The sequence below is a fragment of the Girardinichthys multiradiatus genome, chromosome 12 (assembly GCF_021462225.1).
Source record: "Girardinichthys multiradiatus isolate DD_20200921_A chromosome 12, DD_fGirMul_XY1, whole genome shotgun sequence".
Taxonomy (NCBI): Eukaryota; Metazoa; Chordata; class Actinopteri; order Cyprinodontiformes; family Goodeidae; genus Girardinichthys; species Girardinichthys multiradiatus.
Window position 1 is genome coordinate 50,488,314 of NC_061805.1, and position 19,532 is coordinate 50,507,845.

Sequence of the window (19,532 nt, forward strand, 5' to 3'; positions counted from 1 at the left end):
TCTTGCTATTGTTTGTGGGCCAACATGAACACAAAGTTGTTTTATTTGCTGATGTTGTTATTCTTTAAAAAATAATAATAATAATTTATTAAGTCTATCGCTGCTCTACTCAAAATGTGAGACCTACTTGGAATGATTTCCAGATACGAAATAAACAAAGACAAATCATTCTTGTTGCTGCTTAATTAGGAGGAAAGAAGCAATGAGATTTCTTCCAAATTATAGTAAATAATTTTATATACTTCGGTATTAAGATTGTTCCCTACATTGGCAATTTTGCCAAGGAAATTTTGTCAAGGTTAATTTGTAGATTCCATTCCAAAAATGGTGCTCCTTGCTTGTCTGAACATTTAGAATGAATATTACGAAATAAAATATATTTCCTAAACTTCTATACTTGTTTCCAAACATTTCCCAGCTAACCTCCTGAAAATGTTTTCTTAAATTCAAGAAGATGTTTCCTAAGGTTCTTGTGGAACAATAGGTGGTCTAGGCTGCAACCATCACTTTAATACTTACTATTTGATCAAGGAGGTCTGAAGTGTCTGAAATCTGCTCTGGCGTTACTAGCCACCTCAATGGAGAACAGTGTACTACTTTGCAGAAAACCCACTTCTAGCATAGATGAACATAGAACAATGTTGGGTTAAACTGTCCCTTTCTCAAAAAACAAAGCAAAAAAATCATACAATTAAAGAATAGAGAAAATTCCAAAGTCCCATCTGAGAGAAACCAACTCTGATTACATTGTGCCCCAATACAGGGAAACCATTTTTCCCACGTGGCAAAGCAGATGCAGGTTTTAAGAGGAATGAAAATATTTTTAAAAAGGGGGTATGGTTTCATGAGATAATTGGAACCTAATGTCATTGGAGTAACTGACATTGAGGGGGGTGTATGGGGGTGGTGTTCTCCGAAAGTCCACCACCATTTCCACAGTCTTGAGTGGGTTCAGTTCAAGGTAGTTCTGACCGCACCAGTGTACCAGCCGATCCACCTCCTGTCTGTATGCAGACTCATCACCGTCCTGGATCAGTCCAATGACTGTGGTGTCATCTGCAAACTTAAGGAGTTTCACGGACGAGTCCGATGAGGTGCAGTCATTTGTGTACATCGGCGCCGACGATGGCAGCCTCGGAGCTTGGCTCTCTCTTTGTTTTTGTATTTTGTGTATTTTTATGTTTTTCGAGCCACAGTTCTGTGGTCTCATTCAGTAGAGAGGAACTTCTTAACATCAGAGAGTCCTCTCTTGGGTTTTTTTCACCATCTTTCATCGATCATCGAGGTTCACTGAACTCCTGGCAAGCGGAGCTGCGGCTCTATGTGGGATCCTGCGCCAAAAACGGCAGAGGGGAAAACGTGCTGGCGCACTGGTAAAGCTCCGCAAAAGAGGACTTCGCACACCACTGCCTTCAATCCACCTGGCAAATGTCCGCTCTCTCAACAAAGAGATGGACGAGCTGCTTCTTCTCACCGGTAAAAACACGGACCTCCGTGGATCAGCGGTTCTCTGCTTCACCAAGACATGGCTGAGTGAAAACATCCCGGACCGCACACTGCTGTTGCCGGACTTCCAGCTGCTCAGAGCGGATCGCAGCGCGGAGTTATCGGGTAAGAGGTGAGGAGGCGGAATCTGCTTTTATATAAATGAAAGTTGGTGCAGAAACGTAAAAGTGCTGGAAAAACATGTAGTCCTGATCTGGAGTTATTTTCCATAATCTGTAAACCGTTTTATTCACTGAGAGAGTTTTCCTCGTTTATAATAATCGGCTCATATTTTCCACCGCATGGCTGCACTTCTGCTGCTGAAAAACATCTCGCTGAGCTGATTACAGACCTGGAGAAAAAACACACGGACTCTTTCAACATAATACTGGGAGATTTTAACAGAGCAAACCTCTCAAATGAACTCCCCAAATACAGACAGCATATTAACTGTCCCACCAGAGATAAAAACACACTGGACCATTGTTACACAGCTTTAAAGGACTCATATCATGCTGGTACCAGGGCTGCTCTGGGTTTTTCGGATCATTATCTAATCCATCTCAACACAACCTACAGACACAGACTAAGAGCTTCCAAACCCAAGGTTCACACTGTTAAGAAGTGGACTGATGAATCAAAGCAGATGCTACAGGCCTGCTTTGAATGCACAGACTGGACTGTTTTTGAAACTTCAGCCACTGACTTAAACCAACTAACTGATGTGGTGACATCATACATCAGTTTCTGTGAGGACATGTGTTTGCAGACCAAGACCTTCTGCACCTTTGGGAACAACAAGCCATGGTTTACTCCACACCTCAGGAATCTGCGCAGGGAAAAGGAAGAAGCTCACAGCAGTGGAGATTGGGCGCGGTACAGGCAGGCCAGGAACAGACTAACAAAGGAGATCAAAGCAGCTAAGAGAAGCTACAGTGAGAAGCTGAAGAACAGCCTTTCTACTGGTGACACTTCAGCTGTATGGACTGGTCTGAGAAACCTGACTGCCTACAAGAGCCCCTCCACCCATCCTGAACAGAGTCGTCTCCTGGCCAACCGTCTGAATGGCTTCTACTGCAGACATGACAAGAAGCCATTCACACCTCAAATCATCTCCTCTACATCCCATTCAGGAACAAATTCCTCCCATAAAGCAACCAACCTCCTACCTTCAGATCCTCTGCCTGCACTAAAGATCTCAGAGGAAGAGGTAAATAGGCTCTTTCAGCGCATGAAAACAAAGAAAGCTGGAGGACCTGATAACGACTCCCCATCATGCCTGAAAGCCTGTGCAAATCAACTCGATCCGATCTTCACCCGGATCTTCAACAAATCACTGGAGAAATGTGAGGTCCCCTCCTGCCTCAAACGATCCACCATCATCCCGGTTCCCAAGAAACCCACCATCCTAGGATTAAATGACTACAGGCCTGTAGCCCTGACGTCTGTGATCATGAAATCCTTTGAGCGGCTGGTGTTGAAGCACCTGAAAGACATCACAGGTCCCCTGCTGGACCTCCTGCAGTTTGCTTACCGAGCAAACAGGTCGGCAGATTATGCTGTTAACTTAGGTCTACACTTCATCCTGCAACACCTCAACCACCCAGGGACGTACGCCAGGATCCTGTTTGTAGACTTCAGCTCGGCCTTCAACACCATCATACCAGACATCCTCCACCAGAAGCTCACCCAGCTCAACGTCCCAGCCTCCACCTGTCAGTGGATCAACAGCTTCCTGACGGACCGACAGCAGCAGGTGAGACTGGGAAGCATCTTCTCCCGATCCAGATCAATAAGTACTGGTGCCCCCCAGGGGTGTGTTCTATCCCCACTCCTCTTCTCTCTGTACACAAATGACTGCAACTCATCGGACTCGTCCATGAAACTCCTGAAGTTTGCAGACGTCACCACAGTCATTGGACTGATCCAGGACGGTGATGAGTCTGCATACAGACAGCAGGTGGATCGGCTGGTACTCTGGTGCGGTCAGAACTACCTTGAACTGAACCCACTCAAGACTGTGGAAATGGTGGTGGACTTTCGGAGAACACCACCCCCATACACCCCCCTCACCATCCTCAACAACACTGTATCGGCCGTGGACCACTTCAGGTTCTTAGGAACCACCATCTCTGAGGACCTGGGATAGTCTTCACACATAGACAGTGTTCGAAAGAAGGCCCAGCAGAGACTGTACTTCCTGAGGCAACTCAAGAAGTTCAACCTTCCTCAGGAGCTGCTGGTCATCTTCTACACTGCCATCATACAGTCTGTCCTGTCTTCATCCATCTCAGTGTGGTTTGGATCATCCACAAAACAGGACAGGTCCAGACTGCAACGAATAATCAGGCCTGCAGAGAGAATCTTCAGAGCTGACCTTCCCTACATCCAGGACTTATACAGGTCTAGGGTCAAGAAAAGAGCTGCCAAAATCTCTGCCGACCCCACACACCCTGCACATAAACTGTTCAGAGCTTTACCTTCAGGTGGCGCTACAGAGCACTGTTTACTAAAACCAGCCGCCACAGAGACAGTTTCTTCCCCCAGGCTGTTTCTCTGATGAACATTCAATAGAGTACAAAACAACAGCATACAGATGTTGCAAATGCACCTTTTTTATTAGATATGTGTATATTGTAAATTGTAAATTTGTATATTCTGTAATGCAAAACCAGAACAAAAGAGCAAAGTGTACCGGAGGCAAATTCCTTGTTTGTATGTACGAACTTGGCAATAAAGCTGATTCTGATTCTGATATGGCATCATTAGATCCATTCAAGGCCAATGTTTGTCAGTAACAACAGTTTCCGTATTAGAAACAAACATGCAAAGTGATAGGTCTAAAAAAATGGTGAAATTTCCCAACTCTATAGGCTTTTGATGAGAAAGAACCCTTGGTATAAAAATTTAATTCCTGGAAATGATCTGCAGAAGGATATTCCCTCTCTGGATTAGGAAAGAGCATGTGTGAAAGCACAAACACAAACTGTTAATTCTCGGCTCAGACTGACACAGTACTATTGAGTAACGAGGACAGATATGACTCCAGAAAATCTGAACACAATCGATGGTACAGTCCAGATTTGTGCACAAGATATGGAAAAGAGAAAGGAACCTTTTTCACTGCGACTTGGAATGTAACAATGTATAATAACTTTTGGAGGAGATTAAACAAGGCTTGGAAAGCATATTTGGTATAAAGTAAGTGCTTGATCCTAAGGTTTTCCTTTTACTACTATATCCAGATAACTATCGAACATTTGGGAAAAATTATAATAATATTCTTATGTAATGGGGGACTTTGTTTAACTATAATATTGTTTTGCACTATGCATATATGACAGGCCATGGTAAAACCAGGAACAAGTCTACCTAGGGTCATTTTGAGTTATTTACAGATCCTGAAAGAGTGGAGTCTAAGCTTTCCAATGATGTCAAACTTCGGGAAATCAAAAAAGAATTGAAGAAGTAATGACCATTCGAATGTTGGCACTCTCCAAAGTACTTTAAGGAGAAAACAGGCTTCAAAGTGTTGTTAGAATCACCCTGGAAGCAAAAGCTGTTAATTTGAATAACTTTGTATAGCTTGCTGCAACACCTCCCCCAACGTCTGTCAACAGAAGCTCCAATGCAACGGACTGCACAGTCATTGAACCCACAGCACTATTTTTCTATTGTTAGGAATAACCTTTATTAATATGCTCATAGCTGTTTTTCCCATTTATACCATAAATGCAGAAATAAAGTATAAGTTCTAATGTTTCCCTTTTGTTACAATAGGATAAGAAGCTCATAGACATACAGTACAAGGATAAATGGCCCAAGGTTTGTCATGAATGACCTGAGGCTGGGGCACTGGGTTTGATAGTGGAGCAGCCAGTATAACTGGTTTGATTAGAAAGCCACGGCACACTTAGATTAAGTATTGACACCCGCTACTGCACAATCTAACAGATAGACAGCACAATGGTGACACATAGTCTACTGATAATCATTGAGGGAGAGCACATCCATCGCATTGGAGTGCCAGATATAAAACTATATGTGACCTTCTATCGAGGCTCTTCGTCATCCTCTAACAGACGGAGACGGTCCGAGACGGGAGCCTCAGCGCTGATCTCTGCAATCATTCCTCTGCCTCAATTTAGATTAAAGGAGCTAAAAGTTAGAAACTGGTTGGGAGTCGTTCCTTTAAGAGTCTTTAGATAGAGTGTGTGATTGCTTCATGGGGACCAAGTACCGGAGGAGCTCCGAGGCGTCTGACCGCCAACAGGTTGCAGTAGCCCGGACACTATGTAAAGATAATTTACAGCACTACATTACAATAAATATGTGCATATAACAAACATCTTTCAGCTGTCCAAACAGTAACAACACCAAATGTAAAGGTTACACACACACACACTCTTGTTTTGCTATATGTAGTGAGGACCATGTGTTGACTCCCATTGACTTCCATTGATTTTCAGTCATTTTCAACCCTTTCTATGCCCTAACCGTGACAATAACCCTAAACCTAACCATTACCAGTGCATGTCTAACCATAACCTTAACCTAAACTCAATTCACACCTTAGTCCTAAACCTAACCATTAGCAAAATAGGTCGTGAGGACCAGCAAAATGTCCTCACTTTGGTACAAACGGTCCTCAATTTGATGGTGAAATCGGGAAAATGGTTCTCACTGTGATGCCAAGACAGGAACACACACACACACACACACATAAGAAAAACTAAGTAAAAAACTTAACTTAAAAAACTTGACATTTGCAAAATTGAGAAACGTGTTTTGTTTTTTTATTTCTGCATGTTATTTGTGTCTGCAAATTGCATCAAGAATGCAACTTGGTATGAAATTAACATGTTGATGCATTGTTATTCCTGCTCTTTTTAATTGCTAAGAAACTTTTCAAATAGTGTTTTATGGGCCATTTTAATATACAAAGAAATCCAACCAGTCTTCCAGGCTGCAGCAATCAGTCACTCAATAGGACAGACAATAAGACAGCAGTTTGGGAGTTGGTGATCAATGTGTGTCTGATCAGAATGCAGGTATGAATAGAGGTATGGGCCAATAGTTTACAAATATTTCTCTCAGCTTTTAATATTTGATTGGTCAGATTTAGGTGAACTTGTCCGCTTCGCTACAAATACATGATTTATTTTCAATATGATGCATCATAATAGCTTTTTAAAAAAGTTGTCAAGCTCACCCCATGAGAAACTGAAAGGTATTCCTGCAGACTTCAATGCCTCCGATTAAATAACTTGTCCTTGTTCTTTTCATTGGTGTCTTCTTGGTGTCATCTTGCTTCAAGATGTCCGATGATTCCCATGTCCTGCCACTCCCTTTCTGCTGCTAAAGAATCCATCCGTATGTTGTACATGAGCTCTGAATAAAGTTTGCTGCTACAGGACTGTGTCCCAAGTGAAGAAATCTCCTTTCTTCCGTAACATTTACAGTCAAAGTTATGGATCTTCTCCATTTCGCTTGTCTTTGTCTTCTTCAAATGTAAAGGCAATAGCTTCTGCTATCTTACGTTCTAGCTCCTTTGCCACCAGTCCAAAGCTCTTTGTCATCCTTGTCTTGTGTTATCGTCAGCTGAAAACTGGGAATGTTCTCCAAAGTTAAGCAGTCGCTATCATCAATGTCGTCCGCTTCATCTCTTGATTCAGAAGAGAGTCCGGCGTTGTCATTGGTCCTAGTGGACATGTACTCCAGTACTTCAGTTCTTTGGCTATACATTCAGCTTGGTCCATCTTGAAGAAACAGATTCTTTAACAATCCAAATAGCAGCTGCTTTAAGTAGCCATTTGCTTACTTCAAGCACGCAGCTTATTGGCCGACACGCATATCAAAACCCAACGTGGGAGCCAAACAAAGCCACTATAGAAATGAGCTGCCATTTGCTTTGCTGCTGGCACACCTGAATTTCCCCACCATTGGACAATAAAGAATATTTCAATTAAATTAAATTCAATTAAAGATACTGTTGGAAAAAATATTTAGGTATCCACCTTATATTAAAAAACCATTAGATTCTCAGTAAATTTAGGTTATTTTTTAAGGAACCGTTGAGCCAAAGGATTACATACTGTTTAAGATGAAAGACTGCAACTTTTCACACAAATTTATTTCTTGGTATTAGAATGTTTAACATAAGTTGTTTTAATGTAACCAAGTCTTGCTGAACTTTAAGTTCAGTTTATTTTTTGTTTGATCCTTGTTTGTAATAAAAAAAGTTATTTTAATCAGGATATCCCTAAAAACTATTCTGTCTCTAAATAGAGATTAATTTATGTTTCACAGGTATGTGACAGCTTACCAGATTCCTAGCTTGAAGCTCCGAGAGTAACTGCAACACACAAAATGACAGCCAGCTACATGAGCGAACGTGCTGCTTCTTCTGGTAAGAGCAAACAAATGAATTGTGTGAGAAAGTACGCCATTTTACATGTACTTATGTTGATTAAAAAGAGCACATTTGTGTCGGAAACTTATACTGATGTAATCTTAAATAACAAATGGTTATTTATAAATGATTTGGCTCTTAACAGAAATCAAAAAACTATAGCAAGTTGTAAACAATTAGGTTATCTCATAATAGGCTTCTAAATATTTTGTCTGTTTTAAAACTACAAAAAACTATTTTATAGCATCTATTCTCTCACACACCAGGTTTAATTTCACCACTGCTTATACAAACAATTGATGAAAGGGAGACAAAAGCCATTCAAACATATTGAACACTGTTCCAATATCAACCTATATTATAGCTCTTAAAGATTAATCAGAATCAGCCAAAATCTGTATCAGACGGTCAAAACTATGACGCGTTGCACTGGTTTCAAAAAATCTACAGTAGGAAGTGTTTACTTATTCTGGAGGCAGAAATGTTTCTGTGATCAACAGGATGTAACTACTAGCAATGAACAAAAGCCACAAAATTGAGGAATCAAGCAGAAACCAAGGAAAATGGGAAGTGGGAGAATACCAGTGTCCCTTACTGCACGAAAATAGTCACTTGATTTGCTCATAATCGACTAGATCATTTCATTTCCAATGTTAAAGGATTCCTGGCATCATTACCATAAAACTGTGAAGGACACCAACAGAAAATATCTGTCAGATATTATTGCGTCAAACACCCATAAACCACGTTTTATTCAAAAAGCGTCAGAACAATAAAGGCCTTAAATTCTCCTATTGCCTGTCATCCTTCAGTACGTGTTGCTGCTTGTGCAGTCTTTGATAGGTCTGCACCTGTGACTGTCTTTTCTTCAGAAAATGATTAGTCATTTTAAATAGCTTTCCACTACTCTAGGACCACTTGCATGTGAACTTATCAAGTAGTCTGTCCTCCGGTGTGGTCTCTGATCATTTTTAACATGATGTGGTACCGTTTCTTAAACAACCTGGACTGGATTCCACAAATTTGGCTAAGTATAGCCCCATTTAAACACTTTCTGTTATCTCCAAGGCCAATGAGAAACTTTTGCATAAGATTTTCCTCTACAAATGTCTATGATCAAACATCTGGCAGATAAAACACAATGAAGCTTATGCCAGTCTAGATGTTTGTGTATAATAGCACACCACAACTAATGTCATGCTGTGAGTCACTGTTTGCTTAATTAGTTGCTCACACATAAGTTGAGCAATAATAATTGCTCTTTTGTTTTATTTTGCAGCTCCATGTCTGAATGTTGTGTTGCTTGGAAGTTCAGACAAGGACAAGACAACGGTGGGCAACTTCATTACAAAAGAAAAATCTTTTCAGTCTCCAATATTTCTATCAGCAAAGCGCTGTGTGCAAGCCCATGCAAAATGGAGAGAAATCTCATTGAATGTGGTGAAAACCCCAGACTTTTTTGAACCATCTTTCTTGTCAGTAACCAAAGAAATTTCAAATTGTTTGAATCATTGCACAACTGGACCAACTGCTTTTTTACTGATAGTGTCACCTGATTTCACAGAAGAGAAAAAACAGGCACTTAAATCAGTTCTAAGGTTGTTTGGTCAAGATGCTATAAAACACTCAATGGTGATCTTAAACCAAACAGAAAGTAGGATAATTGATCACTCAGTGGTGGACATCATCCGAGACTGCGATCAAAGGCAGTACAGAGTCCCACTGGATAAAAATGCTGACAGAAACAATCTTTCAAACAATACATTTCAAGAACTGATGGAAAAGATTGAGAATATGGTAAATGATGGTGAGACACTCGCAGAGGACTTGAAAAATCTGCAGTTGCAACATGATGAGAAAATTAGATATCTGAAACAGGATGAGAAACATGTTTCAGATCTGAAGCAGACATATGAGCAGAGAATATCTGCGCAGAAAATGGAACATCATGGGGAAATAGAGGATTTGATGCAACAGTGTGATGAAAAAATAATTGCAATAAAACAAGACAATAAAGAACGAATCCAAGACCTGAAGCAGAAACGTACTGAGGACTTGAAAAATCTGCAGCTGGAACATGATGAGAAAATGAGAAATCTGAAGCAGGATAATGAGAAACATGTTTCAGATCTAAAGCAGGAATATAATGAGAAAATGTCTGCGCAGAAACAGGAACATGATGAGAAAATGAGAAATCTGAAACACGATAATGAGAAACATGTTTCAGGTTTGAGGGAGACATAGGAGCAGATAATATCTGCACAGAAACAGGAACATCATGGGAAAATAGAGGATCTGATGCAACAAAATAGCTACAACAATAAAACATGTACAGGTCCTTCTCACAAAATTAGCATATTGTGATAAGGGCTACAGGTGCCACATTCCCCAGACCTGGGCTACAGAGAAGCAGCACTGGACTGTTGCTCAGTGGTCCAAAGTACTTTATTCGGATGGAAGCACATTCTGCATGTCATTCGGAAATCAAGGTGCCAGAGTCTGGAGGAAGACTGGGGAGAAGGAAATGCCAAAATGCCAGAAGTCCAGTGTCAAGTACCCACAATCAGTGATGGTCCGGGGTGCCGTGTCAGCTGCTGGTGTTGGTCCACTGTGTTTTATCAAGGGCAGGGTCAATGCAGCTAGCTATCAGGAGATTTTGGAGCACTTCATGCTTCCATCTGCTGAAAAGCTTTATGGAGATGAAGATTTCGTTTTTCAGCATGACCTGGCACCTGCTCACAGTGCCAAAACCACTGGTAAATGGTTTACTGACCATGGTATCACTGTGCTCAATTGACCTGCCAACTCTCCTGACCTGAACCCCGTAGAGAATCTGTGGGATATTGTGAAGAGAACGTTGAGAGACTCAAGACCCAACACTCTGGATGAGCTAAAGGCCGCTATCGAAGCATCCTGGGCCTCCATAAGACCTCAGCAGTGCCACAGGCTGATTGCCTCCATGCCACGCCGCATTGAAGCAGTCATTTCTGCAAAAGGATTCCCGACCAAGTATTGAGTGCATAACTGTACATGATTATTTGAAGGTTGACGTTTTTTGTATTAAAAACACTTTTCTTTTATTGGTCGGATGAAATATGCTAATTTTGTGAGATAGGAATTTTGGGTTTTCATGAGCTGTATGCCAAAATCATCCGTATTAAGACAATAAAAGACCTGAAATATTTCAGTTAGTGTGCAATGAATCTAAAATATATGAATGTTAAATTTTCATCATTACATTATGGAAAATAATGAACTTTATCACAATATGCTAATATTTTGAGAAGGACCTGTAGAGCAAACCAGAAATGAAGCAGAAACGTGTCGAGGACTTACAAAATCTTTAGCTCAACGAGATGAGAGAATGAGAGTTCTGAAACAGGATGAGAAATATATTTTAGATCTGAAGCAGGAACATGAGCAGAGAAAATCTGCACAGAAAAAAGAATTGTGTGAAAAAATAAAGGATTTAATTAAACAGTGTGACCACAAAATAAATACCATAAAAAAAGACTAAAAAGAATGAATCGTAGACCTAAAATGGAAAAGTTCGAAGGACTTCAAATCTCTGCAAAAGGAACATGATGAGAAAATTAGAAATCTGAAACAGGAGACTGACAAACATTTCAGATCTGAAGTAGGTGTAAAAGCTTGATCCTCTTTGATCGCCCAAAAGTGTAATTTACCTGCAGTTTTATACATGCATTAAATGCGCGCACTTCAAAGAAAGAACATCTTTATTTTAATTTTAAAATTTATAAACGAGTCAGTCTTTCGAATGGTCCTGACAGGGACTCAGGTAGGATTTCAAAGTCATGTATTTCAAAATAGAATCCAGGTCCCACTGTCTGTTATTTCAATGTTAATCACATGAGCATCAGCCCAAAGTGAACAATTTAACTCAGACTGAATATCAGTAACTGTAGTGTCTCAATTTTCAGACTATGTCCTTTATTCCTTTTCTGTGGTTCCTTATTCAATTGTTTATTTAACCATCTGATTTATTATTACACCATAATAAATGTGTATTTTACTTAGAATATTGCAGTTAATTAGCCTCTTATTTGTTTGCAAACCAAATGTTATTATGCTTTTTGTTCATATAGAAGTGCTTCTAAAGTAAGTACACAAAACACACCTTCTGAATTCATTACTGAATTTTGAACATTATAGTGCGATTAAACCTGATTAAGAATTGTAATAGTTGCCCTGCATTAATAGATGTAGATAGATGAAGTTAGATGCATAATGCTAGAAAGATGGAAATGAACACATAGATGAGGACAGATGGAGAGAAACAGATAAAAATGGAAATATAAAGACAAATATATAGACTTATACATGGACAGATTCACAAAGGAGTGTTTGTTCTATAAATGTAAAATTATTCTATTATGGAACCCAAAGGTCAAAATCCTATATAAAAAGTGCAAGTATATAAAATAAAGTCTTATTGAAAAAACAGGAGAATAACATTTGACTTTAAACTTTTACGTTTTCTGTAATCAATTACAAAGTCCCAACCCAAGTAGAAAATCTATATAATGTTTGTTGAAATTGTCATTTTTTGCTTTGTTCTTCCTTACAAATAGGAATTATTTCAAAAGCTATTAAATAAAACAAATAAAATATAGCTAATCATGTTATTGTTCCTAATTATCTGGGTCTGATATATTTATTCAGAAAAGAAAACTAGCTTTACATAATTCTTGTCTGCAATTCTGCTGTTATCCGGCGACTTCAGGTTTAGTGTTATTTTCAGGTCAGATTGTTTTGAGTGATGCATGTGTATCATTTTGTCGCCTGTGAACTTAATTGTATTGTTTATATAGGCCTTCTGTTGAGGTGGTCTTTTGTTACTGGTCAATAAATGTTGAAATACTGTGTAAAACAGCCAGGTTCCTGCCCCAAGCAGTCTGTTCAATGGATTCCCCTGGTCCTTATAATAACCACAGCAGCATTTATAGTTCTTTGTTCAGTCATTTCCAGCTCTTCCAGTTAATATTCATTTTTTTCAAGTACATTATCATCCTGTTCCAGTTACATTTCCAAGCATGCTTTCCATGTGTTTTTCTCCCGTGTTTCACTGATTGTTGTATTATTCGATAAGGTGTTATGCAAGACAACATACATGTCTGCTGCAGGTAGGAAGAATTTGTGCAAACATTTTCAAGCTCATCAACCCAGAGGCGACTGTGGCTCAGTAGGAAGAGTAGTTGTCTTGCAATCGGAAGGTTGTGGGTTCGATTCCAGCTTCCTCCTGCTGTATGTCAATGTGCCCCTGGGCAAGGCACTTTACCTCAAGTTGCCTACCGATCTGTGTATCAATGTGTGAGTGTTAGTGAGGGTGATTGTGGCTCTAGTGTAAAGCGCTTTGAGCGGTCTATATGACTGGAAAGGCGCTATATAAATTCAGTCCATTTACTTCAAAAGAAGCTTTTTCTGTGTGACTTCCTGCTCTTTATCACTCATTATATAGTCCTTTTAAACAACTTGTTCATATATAATTAAAACAGCAGATTAACACAAAATGTGACTTTCAAATACAGGTTTTGATAAAAATGCAAAGCTTTTAAAAAGTACACAAATATTACCCATAGTCACTTAATGAGAACAGAAGTAAACAACTACTACTGACACAAACAAACCAGTTTCAAGGTGATTTTTTTGGATTTCTTAAACAGTATGGTGGAGAAGTTACAATATGACAGGTTTCTGCAGCATTTTCATCCTGTCTGGTTGAACATTTTCCCCGAGGAATACAACTCAGAGGGGGATTAATATGACAAAACTCCGACGGAGGGCATGCTCTAGCTACAAGGAGTTCAACGACTGATCTTTAACATATTTATTCTGACACAGCTGTAAACACGTCGATATTATGACCAACAAATGGTGAAAATAACTTTATATTAAGTTAGATTAAACAGTATTTTCATGCCAAAGAGATTCTTTTGAGACTGTCAGAATGCAATGAAGTTATTGTAATATATTGTTTTTTATTAAACATTTTATGAAATTTTAAGAAGAAATGTGAATACAGGACAAAAGGAATGCTCTTTAAAGTTCTCAGTCCTTAAAGGAATACACTGGCTCCAGAGGGTGATATACTTATCTAGCATGTTAAAAAATGTGTCTCTGAACTATTACTGTCTTTATTTATTTTTAAATTTATTATTTTTAAGAATAATACTTATCCTTAACTGCTTAAAAATCATCTAAAGATCCAAATGCACTTATAAACAAATATTTCAACATTCAAGCTTTCAACAATGCTGTATGTTTACAAGGATTTTAAATGAAAGTGTTAAAGAAGCTATACCTGAATTTTATTTCTTGGTTAAAGAAAAATGGTTTTTACACAATGTAATATGAATTAAGGGTGTATTCACACCAGGAAAGTCCTTTGGTCCGCTTGTTTGGTCCGGAGCAAAAGCGGACTTTATTTATTTTTTTTGTGCGGTTTCCTTTCACATTGTACTTTTTGAAAGTGAACTATTACTTGTAAACAAAGCCGATCATTGCTTTTTTTTGTAACTATGCTTGTTATACAGACATAAACAAAACAAAAGACAGGCTAGTCAGCTAGCGTTAGCTTATGTTAGCTTAACTTTACATCTACATGCTGCCAGGAGATATCGGCGACAATGGATCAACTAAAGTTACTCAAATATTTTAACTTAATTTTAACTTAATGTTGCGCTAAGGAAGTCATAAACTGGGTTACACCCAATTTGCACACATTATTAAGCATTGTAAGACGTAACTCACCTCCTGATCATTGTCGTCTTCTTTTACTACTTCCTCTGCAGAGGACAGGGACTGTAACCAATCACGTGAAATGATATGATGTCGACTGGATCCGCCCATCTACTACCAAAAAGATTCACCTCGATCCAGCGAGCAGGTTAACATTTCTTGAGCGAGCAGCAGAGCAAGTTGTCACGGATCTCATTTACGTTCGCAAGATTTTGGCATTGATAAGCCACCGTAGGCAGGAGTCAGCCGTTCTCTCCAGGTATAGTGAGCCTCGGCCACCCAGTCAGCTGACAGATGGCGAGGCAAACTGGCTGTTAGTGCAGCAAGAACGGACAAAAGGTCGGCTCACTTTGCAATTAAAAAATTTCTTGATAAACAGCAGATGTTTTCACAGCTACATTCTCGTCTAAAAACACAGTCAAAGTTAATTTTGTGTCACAGAAAGTTTAATTTATCAAACTTTACTCACAGCGTTAGCTGCTTTCCTCCGCCATTGCTGCTTTCATTTGAACAATACTCTTTTACCCGCAATGAATCGGCACAAGAAACTGAGGTTATATTGCTCTCTGCAGTTCCCTTAGTGAACTGCATGTGGTATACAGTGATTATCACTGAGCAAGGTTTGTTTATATTTTTTTAAATAACGCTTCGACGCATTAAATTTTGCATCAGCCTTCTTTTTCTACAATCGATTATGTCGGTGAAACATTGCAGCCCTAAAGTCTTGCTTGTGTTGGGCTTAAACAAGTGCACTGAAGTCAAGTTGAATATCTGAGGTGGATATGTGAAGGACAGCACACAAGTGATCACTTTGAGGTCTTAATGTTTTCTTGAAAACTCACCATGAAGTGCTTCTAACATGGATCAATACTTCTGGAGGTGATCAGCTGATAATGTGTCAGTTGGGCATGTGAGTAAGAATGTTGCCCTCTAGTTGACTTTAAAGAAACTTCAACTTTCTCATGAAATGAATAAATGTACAACTTGGTGACAAGCTGTACATTTATTTAATTCTTTAGCTCAATCAGATCAACAACAAAGGCGAGATCTTTCTGCATCAGAGATGTGCTTATATTTCTTTTTACAAAATCCCTGAATCTCCCTGAAAGCATCTAGCCCAGGCTGAGTTACAGCAGTCTGGTAACCCATGTGCCTGTGATTCAGTGCTCTTTTCTGATAAAAATAGATGTTTTAGTTTTGTCATCAACAACATTTTAGCGCAACATCTCCTGATGATACAACTAAATAATATCAGTTTCTGTTCAGTGTCATTTTATCCTGCATTCGCCTCAAAAGTCCAACATTTTTCTCAGGTTCGAACAGCCCTTAGTTGTAACAACTACCAGTTTGTCCCATCTTAGCCCAACGTGTCCATGGATGCATTGATACTGGTTCTGACTGCTGCAGCCATGGATGAATGGAGCTTTATAAAGGATACAGCTATATGTTCTCCACACAGTAAGCACACAGCTTCATTATTAATTAAGAAAAGAAATATTTAGAAGTCAATGCCTTGTAAAAACCTATACATCAAGTGTAAACATTTTATTTTTGAAAGTCTGCTGATATATTTGAGGTTGAAGTCATTTCTTGGAAACGGTTCAACACATTTGCGGCGCACAGAAGCCCACTAATGATGTTAATGAAAAAATATAATAGTAACCTTCAAAGTAAAAGCAGTTATTAATTGCATTCTGTGCACCTATAACAAAGTAACACTTTTACTACAAACTTAAACCAGCCGGTCAAAGGCAGTCAGCGAGCTGGAGGTGGCCCACAATGCCCAGGTCTGCCCTAACCTCGCATTTCAAATTTTATTCAAAAAAGAAAAACAATATATGGACAAAACAAATTCGACCCAGCAGGAGAAAAAAGGAAGGAATAAATAATCAGTCTCTGTATAGTAAACATCTGGGTCACCGGGGTTGTAAGGACCGACACGAGACAGAACAGTAGAAAACGATTTAAGTGTTGAAGGAGTTAGCTAAGAAAGATCTGTCGTGGTTGGCCAACAACACTGAGTTACAAAAGCATTGAAGAAGCCTCCACTGTTTTTAAATCATTTATCTTGTACTATTTAGAGTACACAGTAGAAAAAGCAAGACAGACAAAACACAAATAATTTGTGAGCAGAGTACTTCAACTGACTTCCCATTAGGGTTGTTTTTCTTGGTTTCGGTTTCACGTTTGAAGTTTTTGTATCATAACAGCCCTACTTCCCATTGCCGCTAACAATACTAAAGGTGACATCTGCTTTGGAGCTTTAATTAGGTGCTAAACAGCTGTATCACAATCTTTGAATGAGCCTGGACTGTGATTCAAAGTCTAAAACCCTTTGACAGTAACACATTTTAACAAACCATATACAGATATTGACTGGACATAAGGCTTTTCATGCTATCATCATGATGATCACACTACTGTGCTAGAGATATGTTGACATGCAGAGTTTCAATGCATTGAGCTTGAAATATATTAGCCTAGCATTTTTCATTCAAGCAAGCTTGCAATGGTGATATTTCATATAGTGAAACTTCAATGATTATAGATTCAAAATGCAGCCGGAAAAACTTGCTCATGATAAACAATAAAGTCTGAAAAAATTAAGTCTAACGTACTTTGTATCAAACTTTGTATTAGAGAACGAAAGAAGTTCTTACCTGTATTGTACCACCATCATGTTCTGCTCCCCACAGTGTCTCGCACAGCGGATGTATCTCATCCAGCTAGATTTACTGGGATCATTTCCATCAATAAAGTGCTGCAATGTTCCCTCTGCATCATAGATCTAGAACACATAAACAAATACACTAGTGAATTTAATGTGCAACTTTATTTAGTTAAACCAGTTCAAATTTTACAGTGTTTGTCCAGAAACGTCAGATCCTCAAACTTTGTAAAGACCATCCCAGCATCAACATTGCGAGGCTTGAATTTATCCTACAATTCACCATGAAACCCAGGGTCACAGAAATGGGCACATCATGCTTACACTTTGGCCAACACTGTTGGGTCAGAAATGCCCCACAGGCACCACACTGGTCCCTAGACTCACAGATAGGAGCAGCCCCTCAATGTAACTGATACATCTCTGGACGTAGTTGTGAACACATGATCACTGTGAAGTGTACGAGACTGGGACAAGTCTTTAAGTCGCAAAGAGCAAACAGATTGCAGCTGTAGCAGCAGGGATCTACAGATGCACACGTTATCATCCTCCAGAGTCTGACTGATGTGAGAAAAAAGTTGATCAGCACAATCTGAAAACACAGCATCTATTAAAGCACTGAAGGGATTTAGACAGCGGGTCAGCATGAGGATCAACACATAAAGCTTAGGGCTGTGTGAGGGGTTTCCCCCCCAAAAAAAACCAAATCTTATGCAGATGAAAAACAACATAATGATGAAACAAATAGAAAGGAACAAATAAATCAACAGTAAGCTGAAGACTACACAGCTAATAGTGATCATAAGCAGTTGAAGCGTTTCGATCTCACCCAGCCTCTGTGTGTGTGTGTGTGTGTGTGTGTTCATTATTAATCCATCCCTCTATCCATCCGTGGTGATGCAGTGTGACTGTATTGAGGAGGCGTCCAGTGTGTTTATAAGGTGATGACCTGAGCCAATAGCCGGCCTCTGTTCTGTCCATACAGCCTGCAGACAATCAATGCAGTAAATGACTGTGAGAATCAAAGGAAACAGCCTCATTTATTATTCTCAGGATGTACGCACTTTAACATCTGTCACTGTCGGTCCCCTTTCCTCTCCAGTAAATGATTCATAAATGTGAATATATTAGTTTAGCTTTTTCTGTTATACGTAACTTAATGATACTTACTCACAAAAAACAGTGAAGCACAAATATGGAGTGGTTGAAATATAGAAATTAAATTCATGAATTTATTAAATGAGACTGCAGGTGGGAAACCGTTCTAAGACACTAATGACAGGATTCTGATCAAGCAGACAGCGCCTTATGTCGTAAAACGGGGAGCAAGTCTGGAAAAATAAAGGACATCAAACCTTAAACTCACAATATACAAGATACCTATTGCAATATTTAAAATCTGTGCTTTATCTCTATATTAATGTTCAAAGCATTAATGTGGTTGTGAATAGCAAGTCAGACTCTTACAAACAGCAGAAGTGATTTTCTCAAGTTCAGTCCCAAAAACAAAGCTGCAGTTTGGCTGCATATTTAGAAAGAAGTACATTAAACAAGCCATAAACCATGGAGGAATAGAAATTCCTCTGACCAGTGGTTTGTCACACTGGTTTGACCTTGTTGCTTTGATGCCATCTGTGGGGAGTCAGAACCAAGATTCATCATTAAACATGATACCCGGCATTAGTTACAGCCCCACTCCAATAGCAACCATTGTTGCTCTGGTGTTAGACTACAAGTGGGACAGAAAATCCATTGTCTGGCTGAACCCAGTGGGTGAAGTGGTGAAACCATTCCAATCCCAAGTCAGGATGGTATGGGGGGATGTCACGAGGTCCTGTAATGCTGGTCACACAGTAACACCCAAGTACTACAATCATGTAATGTTCATTTTTTTAACCCAACACAAGTTGCAACAAATACAATAAAAAATCCCAAGAATGATCCTTGAGGGATACCAGAATCAAGAGGAGCCGTATCTGGGAAGATTTCAGCTAAACGATCAGAGAAGCTCTGACTTATCAAGTAGGAGTTACACCAAGAAAGCACTGTGCCACATTTCCTTAAATCGCTCAGCAGACAAACAAGAATTAAATATCTTCAAGATATAACCCAGAGAAGTGCTGTTTCTGTTCTATGCTTGGGTTTTAAGAGAAGATTTTAATTGAATAAAATGCATTTTCTGTAAAACCTTTGAGGGTCCAACAGAGT

At 39.2% G+C, this 19,532-nt stretch overlaps 1 protein-coding gene across 5 annotated transcripts in view; it reads right to left on the reverse strand.

Moving 5' to 3' along the window:
• prdm6 (PR domain containing 6) overlaps positions 1 to 19,532 on the reverse strand; it is a 113,658-nt gene that overhangs the window by 47,814 nt on the left and 46,312 nt on the right. For all 5 annotated transcript variants that reach the window (XM_047380365.1, XM_047380366.1, XM_047380364.1 and 2 more), the window contains exon 5: positions 17,317 to 17,444. In XM_047380365.1, coding sequence (XP_047236321.1) covers positions 17,317 to 17,444 — 128 coding nt within the window. The remainder of the gene's footprint in view (positions 1 to 17,316; positions 17,445 to 19,532) is intronic.